Source organism: Pristis pectinata, chromosome 5 (assembly GCF_009764475.1).
Source record: "Pristis pectinata isolate sPriPec2 chromosome 5, sPriPec2.1.pri, whole genome shotgun sequence".
Classification (NCBI taxonomy): Eukaryota; Metazoa; Chordata; class Chondrichthyes; order Rhinopristiformes; family Pristidae; genus Pristis; species Pristis pectinata.
Genome location: NC_067409.1, coordinates 36,513,346 through 36,531,783, shown reverse-complemented (window position 1 = coordinate 36,531,783; position 18,438 = coordinate 36,513,346). Strand labels below are relative to the sequence as shown.

The 18,438-nt window shown below is 40.4% G+C and overlaps 2 protein-coding genes across 4 annotated transcripts in view; one reads left to right on the top strand and one right to left on the bottom strand.

The window, feature by feature from the left end:
* The window catches only part of LOC127570784 (probable mitochondrial glutathione transporter SLC25A40), a 40,534-nt gene extending 34,943 nt beyond the window's left edge, over nt 1–5,591 (bottom strand). Inside the window, exon 1 of the mRNA XM_052016616.1 lies at nt 5,225–5,591. The gene's annotated coding sequence lies outside the window, so the exon portion shown is untranslated. The remainder of the gene's footprint in view (nt 1–5,224) is intronic.
* A 130-nt stretch (nt 5,592–5,721) lies between these two features.
* The window catches only part of LOC127570783 (protein DBF4 homolog A-like), a 40,386-nt gene continuing 27,669 nt past the window's right edge, over nt 5,722–18,438 (top strand). Inside the window, exons 1-4 of one of the 3 annotated variants that reach the window (XM_052016613.1) lie at nt 5,722–5,974; nt 12,863–12,945; nt 15,056–15,228; nt 16,463–16,657. In XM_052016613.1, the coding sequence (XP_051872573.1) occupies nt 12,912–12,945; nt 15,056–15,228; nt 16,463–16,657 (402 nt within the window). In that variant the 5' untranslated portion in view covers nt 5,722–5,974; nt 12,863–12,911. Of the gene's footprint in view, nt 5,975–12,862; nt 12,946–15,055; nt 15,229–16,462; nt 16,658–18,438 lie in introns of those variants that run through there. The other 2 variants (XM_052016614.1, XM_052016615.1) reach the window with 2 other exon arrangements.

The following is an 18,438-nucleotide window of genomic DNA, read 5'->3' as shown; positions in this document are numbered from 1 at the left end:
GCTGACAATGACAGACTGTTAGATTAACTCAAACTTTTATCTGAGAATTAAATATTTCATTCACTGTTGATTTACTTTGCATGTGACAGGGGAAAAAAAACTGAGAACAGTGATCTGGCAGATGATGAGATAGATTTGAACACAGAACATAATGTTGCCAAGACACTTGTCAAACTGAACAGAAAATGTTGGCTACCTGTTCTATGCCTTCTCTGGTACCACTGCCCAACTCTTTCTCTGTTACATTGATGACTGTATTGGTGCCACTTCCTGCACCTGTGCAGAACTCATTAGGTTTAATCACCTTCGCCACCAACTTCCATCTTGCTCTCAAATTCACGTAGAACATTTTTAAAAATTTTTATTTAAATTTTTAATTTTTTTTTAAACAGCGTGGTAACAGGCCCTTCTGGCCCAACAAGTCCGCGCCACCCATTTTAAACCCAAATTAACCTACCCGTATGTCTTTAGAATGTGGGAGGAAACCGAAGCACCCGGAGGAAACCCATGCAGACACAGGAGAACGTACAAACTCCTTACAGACAGCGACGGGAATCGAACCCCAATCGCTGGCACTGTAATAGCGTCGCGCTAACTGCTACACTTCTCTCCTTTTTCTAGATCTGTCTCGATCTCAGGAGACAAAACTATCCACCGATATTTACTATAAATTTACAGCTACTTAAGGTAAGACAAGATATCTTTATTAGTCACACGTACATCAAAACACAGAGCGAAATGCATCTTTGTGTAGAGTGTTCTGGGGGCAGCCTGCAAGTGTCACCACACTTCTGGTGCCAACATAGCATGCCCACAACTTCCTAACCCATATGTTTTTGGAATGTGGGAGGAAACCTGAGCACCTGGAGGAAACTCACCCAGACACGGGGAGAACGTACAAACTCCTTACAGGCAGCAGCCGGAATTGAAACTGTGTCACTAGCACCGTAATAACATTACACTAGCCGCTACACTACCATCCCTGCCATCTACACCTCTTCCCACCTGTCTCTTGTAAGGATGTCATCCCTTTCTCCAAGTTTCACCATCTCCACTACATCTACTCTCAGGAGGAGGCCCCCTCTTCCAGGACACCTGACATCCTCTTTCAGGAAGCATAGCTTCACTCCTGCTGTGGTTGATGTAGCCCACTTTCACATCTCTGCTGTTTCTTATACTCCTGCTCTCACCCTGCCTCCCTCCAGACAGAACAGAGTTACCCTAGTCCTCATCTTTCCTCCTACGAGCCCCTGCATGCAACATTTCATCGATCACCATTTCCACCAGCCACAGCTTCTCCTCCCTACCCCTTTCTGCTTTCCCCAGGCTCCACTCCCTCCATGACTCCCTGGTCTGCTCATCCCTCCCTGACCCCTGGCACTTTCCCCTGCCCTCACAGCAGGTGTTAACACTTGTCCTTGCACTTCCCCACTCACCACTATCCAGGGTCCTAAACAGCCTTTCCAAGGTGAGGAAAGGGTTCATGTGCACCTCTTCCAACCTCATCTATTGCACTTGGTGCTCCCGATGTGGCCTCCCCCTAAACTGGCGAGACCAAGCGCATACCTGGAGACTTTCACAAAGCACCTATGCTTGGTCCGCAATGGCCACCCCGAGCTCCCAGATGCATGCCATTTGAATCCCCCTTCCCATTCCCACACTGACCTGTCTATCCTTAGCCTTCCCTACTGCCAGGATGAGGCCCAACGCAAACTGGAAGAACAGCACCTCATATTCCGTTTGGGTGGTCTAGAACCCAATGGTATGAATATTTCGTTTTCCGGTTTTATGTAACTCCCTTCCGGTGAGTTGTTGTTATTACCCCCCATCCTCTCCTTCTGATCCTCCCATTTTTGTTCCCTTTCCCTCACACCCCTCCTTCACCCAGTACACACTCAGTTTACCCACAGGTTCCCCGCCACCATCCACCCCCCCCAACCTACCTCCTTCTATCTGGTTCTGGTTCCAACTGCCATTCATTTCTCCCCTAATGGTTCCCATTCTCACCCCCTTTACTTAGAGTCCAGCTGTGGTAGGTAGTCCTTTGTGTTCCTGCTTATCTCCCTCCAGCAGCTGCCTCCAAACTTCACCCTCCCCTCCCTCCCATCTTGCTCCATCTGCCTCTCCATATGTTCTCTCTCTGCCTCCATCCATCATTCACCTGCCACTGTCGACCAATTCCACCCCTGCTCCCCTCCCCAACCTGGCACCACCTGCCTGTCTTCTTACATCCTCCTCAGTCCACCAATCACCTTGGACTTCTGGCTCACTACTCCCCTTCTCCTCTTTATAGTGGCCATCTCAGCTCCCCACTCTCAGTCCTGACACAGGGTTTTGATCTGAAACATCAACAATTCTTTTCCTCCTACAAATGCTGCTCGACCCACTGAGTTCCTCCAGCAGATTGTTGCACTGAACAGAAAATATTGCTGATTGGAACAGATTCAACATCTGAATGACATTCATCTATTCAAATAATTAATGTTCAGCAAACTTGGAACAAAATGTCATTCCAGCCAGGTGTCAGAGTCCACATTCCTTTCAAGTGGTAATCACCGAAGAAACAGACATACAAAGTAACGACGTAAACTTAGTGGTATTTCTGGTCGAAAAAATATTATTTCAACATTCTTCAAGCTGTGGTGGGGTTCTAACTGCACCATGGAAGAGCTGCTCTACAGATAACATGCAGTGGCTGAGAAAGATAAAGATCCACTACTGCAGCATAAAACATTTTTTTGGTTGAACAGTAAGGTGCAGCTTAGTTATATTTCTGTCATATTATAAACTGTAAAAGCAAGCCAATGTGACCTTGCTGATAAGAAGCTATCAGTACCACACCATGTACACAACTATGAAAATCTCTCCAATAAATTTGAGCTGTTCCAATTACTCTTAGGTGAATAGCAGTATTCCCATCAGAGAGACCAATACACATGGCATAGATTTTTACTCCTCACAAAACAAGGCAGCTGAAAGTGGACCATTGGCTCAATGATCAGTCATCAAAATTTTGCTCAAGGCTTCCAGTATTTTGTGGGTGTTTTTTTTGAACTAGGTATGATTCCAGCTGGAATTTTCTTTTCTTATTCCCATTGATATCAGATTTATGCAGGTTCCTTAAGAACACACTTGACTAAGTGTTGCCTTGACATCTCAGGCACTTGCTCTTTGTAACCCAAACTGAGCATTGGTGACTAATTGCTATGTGACAGCAGACCAAGGAGTGCCTCATTGGTCAGATTAGATTTGCTCCACTTTCTCTGAAGAGGATTTGCCATGACAATTTTCTACAATGTTTGGTCAATGTTAGTGCTGTAGTTGCACTAGAACACTAGAACAGCTTGACTAGAAATGTGGCAAGTTCCACAGCATTACCTTTAGCACAATTACCAGATGTCAACAAGTCTTATACCATTTTCATTCAATCATTGAAGATTGGTAGTGGGATTTCAGAAGGAAGCAGAGTGTACCAGCCACTCTTACTGAGGATTGCTATCAACCCTTCAGCACTGTCTTAGCTGGTCAGGCAGCATATGTGGACAGAGAACCATAACTTATATTTCAGGCTGATGACTCTTCATCAGAGCATGAAACATGATCTCTGTTTATCATTTCCATAAATGTTGACAAATTGCTGAATATTCCCTGGATTTTGTTAAGCGATTTTCAGCATCTGGATATTTCATTCTGAACCACCTCACTGTTTACAAGAAGAACTGCAGCAACTTGCTACGGCTTCCTCGATAGTACCCCGTAAACCCAAGGAATTTACCATCTAGAAAAACATAAGCAACAGATGACATTCCCACACCTCAACTGGACGTACTCCCCAGAATCACATGCAAGCTCGATTTCAGAATCAGGTTTATTATCACTTACACGTCGTGAAATTTGTTGTTTTGCGGCAGCAGTGCAGTGCAAGTCATAAAAATTACTATAAGTTACAAAAATAAATAGTGCAAAAGAGGAATAAAGAGGTCGTGTTCATGGACTGTTCAGAAATCTGATGGCGAAGGGGAAAAGCTGTTTCTAAAACGTTGAGTGTGGGTCTTCAGGCTCCTGTAACCATACCCCCACCTCTCAAAATAAAACACTCCTAGCATCACCAACTTCACCCGAGCGCCTGCCCCCAATCCAATTTTTATGCTGCAGATCGCGTACACCGTGGAGCCAGATTGGCGGTTGCAACATCTGGTGCGCGTGCGCGAGTATTCGCCTATCGTGCAAATAATCATTCCCCAAATGGCTCCAAAAATATACTAATTAACATTGCATAACACCTGAAATACCACATATCAAACCATCTAGAACTATAATAATCACCATGTTCCTTATGCGGCAACACCAATTTACAAGTGAAGGCGCCCGACTACACTTGATTAGAACGGTGACTACACAATGCACATGTCATAAACTGACATGTTCTGAACTAAATGATAGCCCATTACATAAACAAAAGTTCGGTTTTACTTGTAATATCGAAGTGTTCAAACTATTACACCAGAAACACCAAGATAAAATCCGCGGTAAGCACACTATAATATAATGTCAGTATAAATAATACAAAATCTTCATGCGTATTATGTCCAGAATCAATTCGTGGAGGCACATACTCTGCATGTGCAGGAACAAACAGAACATATTTTCATTACAACATATTCATTGATCGCATACTTAATTTCGTATTTCTAGGTATCCTGGTCTCTGTCGATAAAACAATTTCGTTCAAAAGCATTTTAAATATGATTATTGTACTATATATTCAATGAACAAAGTGTTAGGGAGCAAATTTTAGTTAGATGGCATATGTACTCACCTTTTACTATATTTAAAACTGCAGCACAGTAAATACATTCATTTTTATATAACTATATGAAACGGGTGTTATGGTATTGACATTATTCAGATTGAAAGGGACGAATTTAAGACATTAAGAGAATTTAAAAGATGCAATATATCTTAAAAGTTAAACTTAATTAACAGTATTGAAATAACAGAATTTCGTAAGATGTTGCAAACTCTTAACTACAATTAGGAAGTTTACGGCTGGCAAAATTTCGGAAATATTTCGCAATACTTTTAACTACAGCAAGTTTCAACTAGCGTTCAAGGGACGTCTCTTCGGTCAGATATTTAAACTCGAATTATCCACTTGAACGACCTGGAAAATTTTGCGTGTTGACTGAAGTTTTGAAAACTTCTAACATCAAAGTACACTTACCCTTTCACGTGGGCCGCCGAATTGGTTTTCGATCACTTCAGAAAGCCAAGAATGGTGGCGTGCACATGTGCCAAATGCGCAGTTACTCGGGGGCACTGAGCATCGCCAGCGATTCCGCCGGCGACCTGGGACCCTCCCTTTTACAGGCTGGGCTGGCCGCTCTTGCTCCGCTCCAGGCGCCCCGCGCTTACTTTTACATTGCTCCAGTGCTCACAATTTATACTTATCGCACACGCACATTTGAGTTGGTTCATCGTGGCCGCAGCCTTATTCTCTTAAGAGCATGGTCTGAATGAAAATGAAGTGACTTTCTCCCCGTGACCCCACTGTCTCCATCGCCCCTACCGATTTCATCAACCGCTCACATCATCTGCAGTCGCTCAGCAGATTCGCTATGCGTGGTAGTGGGGGAGCTCTTTTTAGCCAGCGTTATTAATTCTACAAATAATCCATTTCATATTTACCGGTTTAATTTTCCACTCTGAACGAGGTTAGAAAATTGTCACGGCTCACTGTTCGAATCGTACGCAGGCGGTGTGGAAAGTGCGGGAGGCGGTAGGTTTGGCCTCTACGGCGGGGACCTGCGCCAGAGGCGGGAAAAAGGAAAAGAAAGGGGGAAAAGTAGGAGAGGAGATCAAACGGCGAGGTCTAACTCGGCGAGGCGGCCCGGAGCGGAGGGGGAGAGTGACCGGCGCCCGTAGCATCGGGGGACGAGGAAGCAAGAGGGGAAAGTGTGGAGTGGATGGCGCGGTGAGTTTGAGCGGCTCCGTTATCTCGGGCTTGGGCCGGCGACGATGTTCAGACAGCGGGAAGCGGTCTCGGGTTTAAATGGCCGGAGCGGCGCCGCTCTGACCGGCCCCTCTCACATTTAAGAGGATTTTAAAATATATATTTATTGGTACGCGCTGATGGCAGGGAAGTCGGCGATCGATCATTGCCCTGGAGGAGGACATTCGGCCCGGCGGGCCTGTACCAGCTCTGTGGCCACCATCCGTTTAATCTTGCACTCGGGGGTGGGTGTTCCCTGCAGCCCTATACTCTTACTGCCCTGATTTTTACAGTTATTCTGTGAATGCACGTTCTGAATCTGCTTCCATTTTTTCCTTTATTGTTGATCATTGCGGCTATGTATATGGATAGGAAAGGTTTAGAGAGATATGGGCCAAACGCGGGCAAATGGGACTAGCTTAGATGTGCATCTTGGTCGGCATAGACGAGTTAGGCTGAAGGACCTGCTTCCGCGCTGCATTACTCTATGACTGTGTATTTAAATATATAAATTTCCTTATGCCATCTCTTATTTGCTGATCACTGATAATCTATGCATTCCTGGTCCTGAATCTTAAGCCAATGGAGATGATTTCTCATTATTAAAACTCTTCAAGCATATTTGGCAAATCTCCCTTATCCTTCTTATAAATAAGGAGAACAACTCCAGTCCCTAACATAACTCTACAAAGTTGCAATGCAGGATTAACCTAGATAGCCCTTTTTGACTGGCATGGACGTATGGCCCCTGTGTCAATGAGAACTGAAATCCGAATATTCAGGGTCTTAATGTCCTAATGTGTAGTGCATGAAAATGGTCATTATGTTTTTAGAACATAGAACAATACAGCACAGAACAGGCCCTTTGGCCCACAATGTTGTGCCAATCTAACTAAATTATTAATCAAATGCCCAACTAAACTAATCCCTTCCGCCTAAATATCCATATCCTTCCATTTCCTGCACATTCATGTGCCCATCTAAAAGCCTCTTGAATGCCCCCATATTATTTGCCTCCACCACCACCCCAGGCAGTGCATTCCAGGCACCCACCACTCTGTGTGTAAAAAAAAACTTTGCCCTGCACATCTCCTTTAAACTTTCCCCCTCTCACCTTAAATGCATGTCTTCTGGTATTAGACATTTCAACTCTGGGAAAAAGATACTGGCTGTCTACCCTATCTATGTCTCTCATAATCTTATAAACCTCTATCAAATCTCCCCTCAGCCCCTGCCGCTCCAGAGAAAACAATCCAAGTTTGTCCAACCTCTCCTTATAGCACATGCCCTCTAGTCCAGGCATCCTGGAAAACCTCTTCTGCACCCTCTCCAAAGCCTCCACATCCTTATAATAGGGTGACCAGAACTGAATGCAGTCTTTTCAGTTCATATTCATCTTGATCCCCTATTTTGAGAATGTGACTCCTAATTTTCAACACATCAGCCGTGGGAAACATCAACTCTGCACACCTCCTTGTCAAGCCTGAGTTTTATATATTTCAATGAGATCTTGCTAGAAGATCTTACTATCGATGTCATTTGGGTGGGATGGGCAGCAGATAAATAGCAAGTGGTTCCTGAACTTGTTTTGCATCTAATGTCCATCCTTATTAACAACTGCCATTAATTCCCATTGAAAAGAGCATAAAATTGTGTTAAAGCAATTGTCTTTGTAGCTGAGCCTAACCAATGCTTCATGAAACATTTTGGGGTAGCACTGTGGTGCAGCCAGTGGAGTCGCTGCCTTCTGTTATTTTATAAGAATATATCATTCTCAGGCTTTAAAGCTGCAGTTATCCCAGTATGTACAGCCTTTTGGGGTAAGAAATTCTAGATTTCAACTGTCGTTGATGTAGAAAAAGAGTTACTTAATTTTCTTTCTGAGTGGCCTTTTCCCAATATTAAGATTGTTTTTGATTCCTTCAGGTCAGAGTTTGAATCTAGTGTTACAGGGTCTGGTGTAATTTGTTATTTGAGTTCTGATCATGTAGCATTTGATCAGACTTTGCATTCTCATCCTTTGGCTTTTAACACAACCATAAGAAGCACCTAGTTTGTAAGCTTAATATTTGTTTCTAATTCAAAACTTCCATGTTGACCATATATTGCATAACTATTTTGATTGGTTCTAAATAAACAAATTTCTTTTTCAAAATCAGACATTTGTATTGTCACGTCATCAGGCTGTGTAACTTTGTTCCTCTAAGTTATTTCCTGATATTATAGGAATATCAAGAAATAATATATATTCTTGGTCATTAATTGTTAAATGGCCATTACACTATTTGAAAAGTTCAGGTGTTATTGATAATCAGAATAAACAGCTGCAGACTAAACAAATCAGTGGAAGTGGGGATCAAGGGGAAAGTGGTCCTGAGATCTTTTTTTTCTCTCCTTTCTTAAATAGTGGGATTACCAGATTGATTCACGTGGAGAAGAGGTTACTGAGGAGGGATTTTGGGAAAGTGGCCTAAACTTGTTGGGGTTTTGAAGAAATTGAAGCATGCAAGATTCTGGCAGCTATTGTCATCTTGGATATTGAGAGGTTGTATTTCCAGATACAAGTAGGCCAATTAGCTGTCTTGTCCATGCTAGCCAAAAATAGACTTTTGGGTTAATCCCACTTTCTAGCACTTGTTTATGACTCTTCAAGAGTTCTTGTCAAATGTTGTGAGGGTCCCTGTCTCCACCTTGCTTTCAGACAGTGAGTTCTAGGCTAGCACTGCTCATTTTATTGAACATGGAACTTAGAACGGTACAGCAGGGGAACAGTCCTTGCGGCTCACAGTGTCTGCATTGAACAAAATGCCAAATTAAACTAAATCTCTTCTGCCAGTATATGATCCATATCCCCCCATTCCCTGTATATTCATGTGTCTAACAGCCTCTTAAGTGCCATTATTGTATCTGCTTCCACCACTACCCCTGGTAGCCCATTCCAGGCACCTACCACTCTCTGTGTTAAAAGTCTTGTCCTGCACATCTTTCAACTTTCCCCCTCTCACCTCAATGCACGTCCTCTAGTACTTAACATTTCTACCCTAGGAAAAAGATTCTGACTGTTGACCCCATCTATACCCCTAATGATTTTATAAACTTCTATCAGGTCTCTATTCTGCATTTTGACACTCCAGAGAGAACAACCCAAGTTTGTCCAACCTCTTCTTGTAGCTCATACCCGCTAATTGAGACAACATCATGGTAAACCTCTTCTGCACCTTTTCCAAAGGCCTCCACATCCTTCCTGTACTGGGACGACCAGAATTGTACACAATGCTCCAAGTGTAACCTAACCAAAGTTTGATATAGCTGCAACGTGACTTCCTTACTTTTGTACTCAGTGCCCCGACTAATGAAGGCAAGCATGTCATATGCCTTCTCCACCACCCTATTTACTTGCGCAGTCACTTTCAGTGAGCTGTGGACTTGGGCCCTGAGAACCCTCTGTACATCAATGCTGTTCAGGGTCCTGCCATTAACTGCATACTTTCCCCTTACATTTGATCTCCCAAAGTGCAATACCACACATTTGCTTAGATTAAACTCCACCTGCCATTTCTCCACTCATATCTGTAACTGATCTATATCCTGCTGTATCCTTTGACAGCCCTCTACACTGTCCACAATTCCACCAATCTTTGTGCATCTGCAAACTTGCTAACCCACCCATCTGCATTTTCATCCAGAGGCCCCAGCACTGGTCCCTGCAAAACACCACCAGTCATGGACCTCCAGCCACTACTCTGTTTTCTTTGGGTGGGCCAATTCCAAATACAAACTACCAAGTCACTGTGAATCTCATGCATCTTAATCTTCTAGATCAGCCTGCCATGAGGGATTTTGTCAAATGCCTTACTAAAGTCCATGTAGACAACATCCACAGCCCTACCCTTATCAAACATGAAATAATTATAATTAAACAGTTTCTCAACTCCCCTCTACTTCTTCTGCCTTTAAACTTTCATCCATGTCGCCCAGTTATTGTCCTTTCTGCGAAGGGAAGTGGGTTCTTTTTCCTTTTTTTAACCCTGTCTAGTTCTCCAATAATTTTACACACTTCAATCAAATCACCCCTCAGTGTTCCAAAGAATATAATCCCACTCTCTCCACATAACTATAGTTCTCTGGCTCTCGAAGTATCCTTATAGATGTTGTTTGCATCCTATGTTGCGTTGTCACATCCTGCCTGTAGCGTGATGACAGAATTGTACAGTGTTCTAGCTGTGGCCTAACTAATACTTTATACAGTGACCTCTCTGCTCTTGGATTCTATGATTTTACCTGTAAAGGCAAGTGTCCTTTGTAAGCCCCAGAGCAGGACTTTATAGGGTTATTGTAGATTTTGATGCAGTGGTTTGATTTCCTGTGATCTGAAGAGTTTAAATTTTGCATGAACATTTCCAGTATCATCTTATTTCTGAATGTTCCAGTTTGTTGCCTTACTTTCAGTACCCTTATAAACTTTTTCTTGTATTGTGGGTGATTCAAACAAGACAGTGTTTATTGCAAATCCCTTGTTGGATTTTGGATCATAGTTTCCCTACCCTAAAAGATGCAGTTTGGTAAAACATTTCTTTTATTAATAAGTCATTGTTAAATTTGGTTTTGCAGTGCACTCTGGTTGGATTTGAACTAAGTTTCTGGGTTGTTGGTTCTGTATTAAACCATAACACTGCTGTTCTGTACATCCTGCCAACTTTGTTAATTCATTATGAAAATCTGTTTTCTATTGGTACATTAGGGAACCTGCCTTACAGTATGATACTGAATTTTGCCTTCAGTCTTCTAAATTTATTCCCAATCCAAAAACCACCCTTATTCTAACTTGTATAACAAATGCATTTACTCTGAATTAGCATTCGTACTGTTTCACCTTAAGTTTGAATATAGAGACCTACAATAAACTTTATTTTTTCCTGAACCTATCATAGTAGATGTGTTTATTTAGTTACTAGCCGATACTGGCATGATCTGGAAAAAAATAAACAGAATGTGATGACATTCACTTTTTTTTCTCCCTGACCACAGCAGATTTATTTTTAAACATTGACTTAATCTGAAAAATAAATATAGGTGTGACTACGTTCACCCAATCTTAATTGTCTGCTAGTTAATTTTTGATCTGTATCTTGGTCTGGTGCATATGTTGTACTCCAGCTAAATTTCAAGTGCAAGAAGTATAAAAAAAAATGACTTTTGGGCTTTGGCCATCACAGGTAAGCTGCATTTATTTATCATGCTCAGCTGCCCTGAGCAGGTTGTTGTTGGCTACCACTTTCAACTAAGTAGCTTGCTAGGCCATGTCAGGGGATAGTTAAGAATTGGGTAGATGCAGGACTAGCCACTTGTGTCCCATATCATAGAAAGATTATGGCACAGAAGGAAGCTACTGAGTCAATCATGGCCATGCTGGTTGAAAAAGAACTGCCCTATCTAATCCCACTTTTCAACATGAGCCATTGCCTTGCTGACCATGGCTTTTCAAGTATTCATCCAAGTACTTCTTAAGTGTGTTTCTGCCTCTACATCCTTTCTGTATTCATTTTTTTCCCTCATCTCTCCTTTAATTTTTCTACCAATTACTTTAAATAAGTCTCCTCTTGCCTTTTGATTCCTCGGTTAAGGGATATAGGTTCTTCCTATTTGTTCTGTCAGGTCCTGGTAGGATTTTATACACTATAATGGTTTCCCTTTGGCCTTTCCTTTTCCAAAAAAGATGACCCTCACCCATCCATTCTTTCCTCACCGTTATAATTTTCTAGTCCTTCAAGGTCTCTGAAACCTGTCTAGTACACAATACAAGCTGTGGCTGTACAGGGATTTTATCCAATTCTAACATAGTCTTGCTCATATTAAAGACAGCAACTCATAAGCCTTTTTGGCCAACTGATCTACCTGTTGTATTCTGTATTAACTGCAAGTGCCTTCAGTTTACCTTTAGAAGTACTGCCTGTGCATTTTGTGCCTGGCATTCATCCAGTCCCCTTCCGAGCAGCCTTTTTTGGCCACCTCCTAAAGTATAACACTCAGCCCCAGATGCTGCATTATGTCACCTATTCAAAACCTAGAGCTTGTGCTTTAATAGCTGACAAAACTTACTGCACATAACATTCCTGGGGTTACTGCCTCATAAGGTACTGGTGTTCACGGCTATAAGGAGATATAATATACATGCTTAATACTGTGGAAAGTAGTAAATTTAAAAAGGTTTTTATTTTGGTTGGCAAGTTAAATAAATTAATAGCGAGAACACAAATTTCTATAAATTTATTAAGTTGTGAAAAGCTTTGCTATATGGAAGAGAAATAAAGGACTGCAGATGATGGAATCTAGATGAAAAAAACAACAAGATGCTGGAGGAACTCAGGAGGCCAGGCAGCATCTGTGGAGAAAAACACAGTCAATGTTTCGGGTCAGGATCCTTCTTCTGAAGAAGGGTCCTGACCCGAAATGTTGACGGTCTGTTTTTCTCTGCTATATGGAAGAGTTGTGGCAGTGATTATCTACAAAAAAAAGTAGATGAATCTATAAAGCAAAGTAATGGATGAAGCTTATTGGATGAGTAGATCATTGCTTTAGCAAGTATTGGATAAAAAGGGACGAATGATGGATTTCTTAGCTGAAATCCTGCAGTTCTGCCACTTTCTTTTAAAGGAAACTTAAAAAAAATTAGTACTACCTGGCTTCTAAATTCTATTTGTATTTAGAACAATATTGGAATTAATCTCTGCTCAATGGGATGCTCTGTGTGGTCATTACTGAAGGAATATCTGATGTGTTATTATATATTGATGTTAAGTGATCTTTAGTTAATTGCAAGAATAATGTATCAAATACATCTTAATTAGTTATCTGGTTAATCCTCATCAGATACTTCAAGAACAGAGATGGTTTAGGAAGAATGTGATTTTTCTTGAAAATGAAACCTCGCACTAACAGATTACTATCAAGCCGTAAGTATAGTTTTGGTGGAGAATCAGAATCTTTCTAATCTGCAAAATTTGATATAATTTTTTTTTTAGGAAGCTCAGTAAGTGGAAAGGAAATATTATGACAATGTTGATAATAATAAACAATTGTCCTCTATGTATTTCAATGCAAAGTCTGGTTTTTTTTTGAGCAGTTCACAAAGGTATAACATTCAAATTGTACATGTAGATTTAGATCTTCAGTGCTTTGGTGTCAGTTGTTCCTATAGGCAAATCCATGGCACTGATTCACACCAAGCAGCATTTATTTAAATATAAACAATCTCCACCCAGTTGACATCTAAAAACTTCCCAAAAATGTGAAGCATTTAGCCGTTAATAAAATGTTTAATTACAGCCTTCGAGAAAATAATTTCATTGCTTAGCTTATGAGCAAGTTAACTAATTTTCAACTCAGTTTTTGAAATCCTAACATTCAAGTCTGAAATGTTTTCCATGGTAAATGGTTTCAAAAAAACATTGCGTAAAATCATTTTCTTTCATTAAAATATCTGTAATAAACTGGCTTCTCAGTTTCCATCTGTCTTTGTCTACAATATTTTGTATTTCTTTCTTGATCATCAATTCTAAATAGTCATGTTGCATTGGGAATAAGCGGATTCTTAGGGATAGTCAGCATGTCTTTGTGAGGGGCTAGTCATGGCTTACAAACTTGATTGAGTTTTTTTTTTGAAGACATGACGATTGATGAGGGTAGGGTAGTGGATGTATTTTCATGAGCTATTTGACAAGGACCCTCATGGTAGGCTGATCCAGAAGATTAAGATGCTTGGGATTCACAGTGACTATCCCTAATAAACAATGCAGTGGGAATTATAATTCCTAAAATGACTAAGCCATGTTGACTATCCCAAATCAGCACTTGCTTATTCAAATACAAAATAATTCTGTCTCCCTTCCAGTAATGTTTACATACGAATAAGCATTTGGGAGACTGGCAGTATGAATTTGCTGGCTGCTGCAGGGTTGAGGCACCTTGTGTCACATGGGAATTCAGTTTGAGGCTGCATTTCCAACTTACAAACTCTTTGGGTTACAAACAGTTTACAGGAACAGAACCCTACTATAGCCGGGGCATGACCTGTACTACAACTCGATTATTCCTACACCTATCTGTGATTCCCTGTGTGTTTGCTCCTCTAATTCCTGTCGACCATTAGGAGTGCCTATAGTATAATCACATCAGTGATCACTCCTTTCTTATTTCTAAGTTTACCAAGCTAATGTTCCCCCAGGATATCCTCTCTAAGTAATAATCGTCCTAATAACCATGTGTTCCTGAGAGAGTTGCAATTTCCTTGCACTGTGCAGAAGAAATGTTCTTGCCAACTTCTTTTCTGGTTTTAAGATCATTCCTCCTTCTTGGTTGCTTCAGCAGAGGAAATAGCTTCTTGATATCTACTATTACAAATCTTATAGCATTTTAAATATCTTGATCAAATTATTCCTTCAAGTTAATTTATCAGACATGGGCTTCAGTCAAGACTCTATGTAACTAAAGCATACATTCACCTCTTTGTTCTACCCCACCCCCAAGGTAAAATAGCAAATGAAATATTGAACTGTGATTGCCATTTTTTTTTCTGTCTGCCAACTTTTAATAAATTTACTTGGACTCTAAAATCCCTTGGTCGTCTACCACACCGGAATACCGAGATGTGATTTATAATGTATTTGTATGTCTTGTTGGTGGGGGGGAGGGGGGCAGGTGAGAGAAGTTAAATGTTTGTCAGTAATCTTTGAAACCATTAAAAATGTACTTTCATTATGGAGAATTATATTCTCCCACTCTTATTTTTAAATTATTGTTCTCTATCCATCACTTCCTGAGTCTGTGGCAAGTGAACTATTCCTCACTTTCTTTTGAGATTTTCAGAAATGTGCTACGAAAGATACAAACTTTTTTGGCTATATGAAATCTTTCCTCAAATGTAAGTTGTCTTGTTTTGTTTGGAACTAGTATTGGGATTCACAGCAGGGACTTGCTTCCTGTTACAATTTAGTTTTGTGGTATTTTTAAAATTGCAGTATATATTGAAGTGATTTAATTGTATAATCTATTATGTATTATCAGCAGCACATGGAATATCAGGAAGAAGTAAAGGAACGCTAAAAGTATTACAGCGAGGTGGTAACAAAGCAGCAGACATCAAAGTGAAGCCTTTTACTGGAAAAATTTTTTACCTTGACCTGCCTTCCAATAAGCATACAGAAAAGTTAGAAAAGGATTTACAAGATCTAGGAGGGGTATGTTCACAAAATCAAGAATAATGACCTTTATAGAATTGATTGCAATCTTTAACGCACTTATATACTAGCTCTTGGCTTGTTCTGAAACTGATTAGAGTGCTTTTTAACTTTTAGTAAGCAAGATAATCTGTGCTCTTTTTTTTGGGTAAAGCAACAAGTTTTTGTTTATGTCATATAATAGAGGTTAAATTAGTGTGATTTTCTTTTCGGAACTTTAATTCCCACTGCATTGTTTACTCATGTTGTCTATACCTTTTTATGATATTCTGTGTTGAAATCAGTCTGAATTTCAGGGCTAATGTAGTAGTGTAACTGGCATTCATTGTGTTAAATTATGAGTCCCTTTTTCCAGGCATCTTTGACAGCTGTTTACAAGAGGCCTTGACCAGCATCTGTTTTAATTGAAAACCAAAAAATCTGCAGATACTGGAAATCTGAAATAAAAACAGAAAATGCTGGAAATACTCAACAAGTCGGGCAGCATCTGTGCACTTAACGTTTCAGATCGATCTTTCATTAGACCCAGAAAATATTAGAAATCGATATGTTTTAGTTGGCAGATCTGGAAATGTGGAGAGAACATGGCTTTTTGCCATATAGGGCTGGCCTGAGCAGACTGTATCATGAATAGGGACTAGCTGGCAGCAAAACACAAAATAATTATATAACAAACTATTAAAGAAAATTATCCCATTTACTCTTTCCTACCATATGCTTCTCTAAACAAGATAGAAAGCTATTGACCTATTACCAGGTCTTTAGCAATGTTGTACTTAGCAATGATGCATTGAAAAGTCTTTTTTTTCTCGGCTTCTCATTCCTAATCTTTCTTTGATCTGTCTGTTAAAGAGAATTTGGTTCATCATCATTGTCAACATTTGACAGCTGAGATCACAAATGTAGTAGTCTATGTGGGATTATCAGTGTCAGTTTGCTTCCCACTGTTCAGTGGTGCAATGTGCCGAAGCTGTAAAAGTCAGTCCTGCCGAAATGGTTTGCATTTTTGGACAATACTTGTGAAATGGTTCAGATTTTTGATAAGCAAATGTTTCGAAAGCTCAGGATATTCTTTTGAAAATTATCATCAGTAATGCACCATTTTTTGTTTTGAAGCTAGAAACCAGGTGCTCTATACAAAGTGAATTGCATGGAATTAAGTGGTATACTCCTGTGGATTTTAATTAGTAAGGTTTCTTCTAATGATTTTCTCTCATGTTTTATTTTAATACAGACAATTGAAAAGTTTCTTAGCAAAGATATTAATTACATCGTTTCTAATAGAAGTGAGGCCAAATTTGCCCAAACTGCAGGCAAAAACTCCCCAGTCCCAAGCCCAGATTCTGTTCAGAACACTGGTAACACGTCTCCTCATCCAAGCAGTCGGCGAGAAAGCTATGAAGGAAGTTCACATAGAACATTGGAAATGGTATGTACAAGTTATAGGACCACAAATTTAGTAAACATTATAGTTGTAATGAAACGTTCACTCAGACAAAATGTAGAGAATTTTGTATCACAAATTATTTCTTTTTAGGAAGTAATATGTTAAATGTATTTATAATTTAGTACATTTTATTTGTGGTAAATCAATTACAATCCTAAAAGGATAAGATATGTACAAAGCCTGGAGTAGTTAAAGTAGAATTATGCAGAAGTTCATAAAAGGGAGAAGAAAAATCCAGGCATGGGCTCAGATTTTGCAGTGAGTGGCAGACTAATAGTTATTAATGTTTCATCACACTTAGAAGTCATTGGCGATCCTAAAATTTGAAGGTCACAGCACACACAGGATGGAACATTCTTCCTTGAACTGTGCCTTCACAGTGGTATATCCTAACATATCTCACAACAACCATAGCTCATTAGTTTTCACACCTTGAGCCACAACCAAGCACACTTGTACCTTTGCAGAATCATAGTCCAATAGTGCTGAATTTTAGTGGTATACCCCGGTTATATACCACTGTGGAAGGATACCCCTAACTATGCCCCAACAATTCCATGCTCCTTGGTAGGCAAGAAATAAGATAACCATCTAGTTGTCAAAGGTCTGTATTGGTACGATAATTAAGTGATTTTCTCAGAGTTCTTGGCTGTGGGTTTGGGTTGGCAAAATAAGCTACAATCTTCTTCTGCTTATCTCTTGGGGTATGAATGAAGAACAAAATACCATTCAGATGTAGCATTTGATGTACTCCAACAATCTCTCAGATCTGGAGAATGCATAACTAATCAACTGGATAGGGTAAATAATCATTAAACTCCTGGCATTCGTTAGCATCTTCACAAGCAAGAGGATTGAAAAGGCTCTGGGAGAAAGAACTCCTCTCTGAAACAAGGCGCTTCTGTCTGTCTTCCTTGCTAACAGACCACACGCCTGAAATGAGACATTGGCGAGACCGCACTTGGAGTATTATGTACAGTTCTGGTCACCCTATTATAGGAAAGATGTTATTAAACTAGAAAGAGTGCAGGAAAGATTTACCAGGATGTTGCTTGGACTTGGGGGCCTGAGTTACAAGGAGAGGTTGCGTAGACTAGGACTTCATTCCCTGGAATGTAGAAGATTGATGGGTGACCTGATAGAGGTATACAAGTTCATGAGGGTGAAAGCACAAAGTCTTTTTCCCAGGGAAGGGTTGCTAAAAACAAGAGGTCATAGGTTTAAGATCAAAGTTGAGAGACTTAAAAGGGACATTGGGGCAGCTTCTTCATGCAAATAGTGGTGCGTATTTGGAATGAGCTGCCAGAAATAGTGGTTGAGGCAGGCATATTAGCAGCGTTTAAAAGCCATCTAGATAAGTACATGGATAGGAGGAGTTTAGAGGGCAATAGGTCAAACATGGGCAGATGGGACTAGCTCACTGGGCAACATTCGGCATGTACGAGTTGGGCCGAAGGGCCTGTTTCCATGTATGACTCTTCAGGTGGAGACAATAATCACAAAGATGTAAAAATTTAAATTATTGGAAATCATGCAAAAGGGAATAACAGGAATGGCTTGGGTTGAAGATGGTGAAAAGTCTTGAGGCTCTTTGCAGGAATGTTAACCAATAAAATTTGACACCGAACCATGTACGGAGTTATTAGGGCAATGGCCAAAAGATTGGTCAAGTCATTAGATTTCAAGGAGCAAGAGGAGGAAAAATGCTTAGAGAGACAGAAAAGTTTCTGGAGGAAACTCCTGAGTTTAGGGGTTTTGCAGTT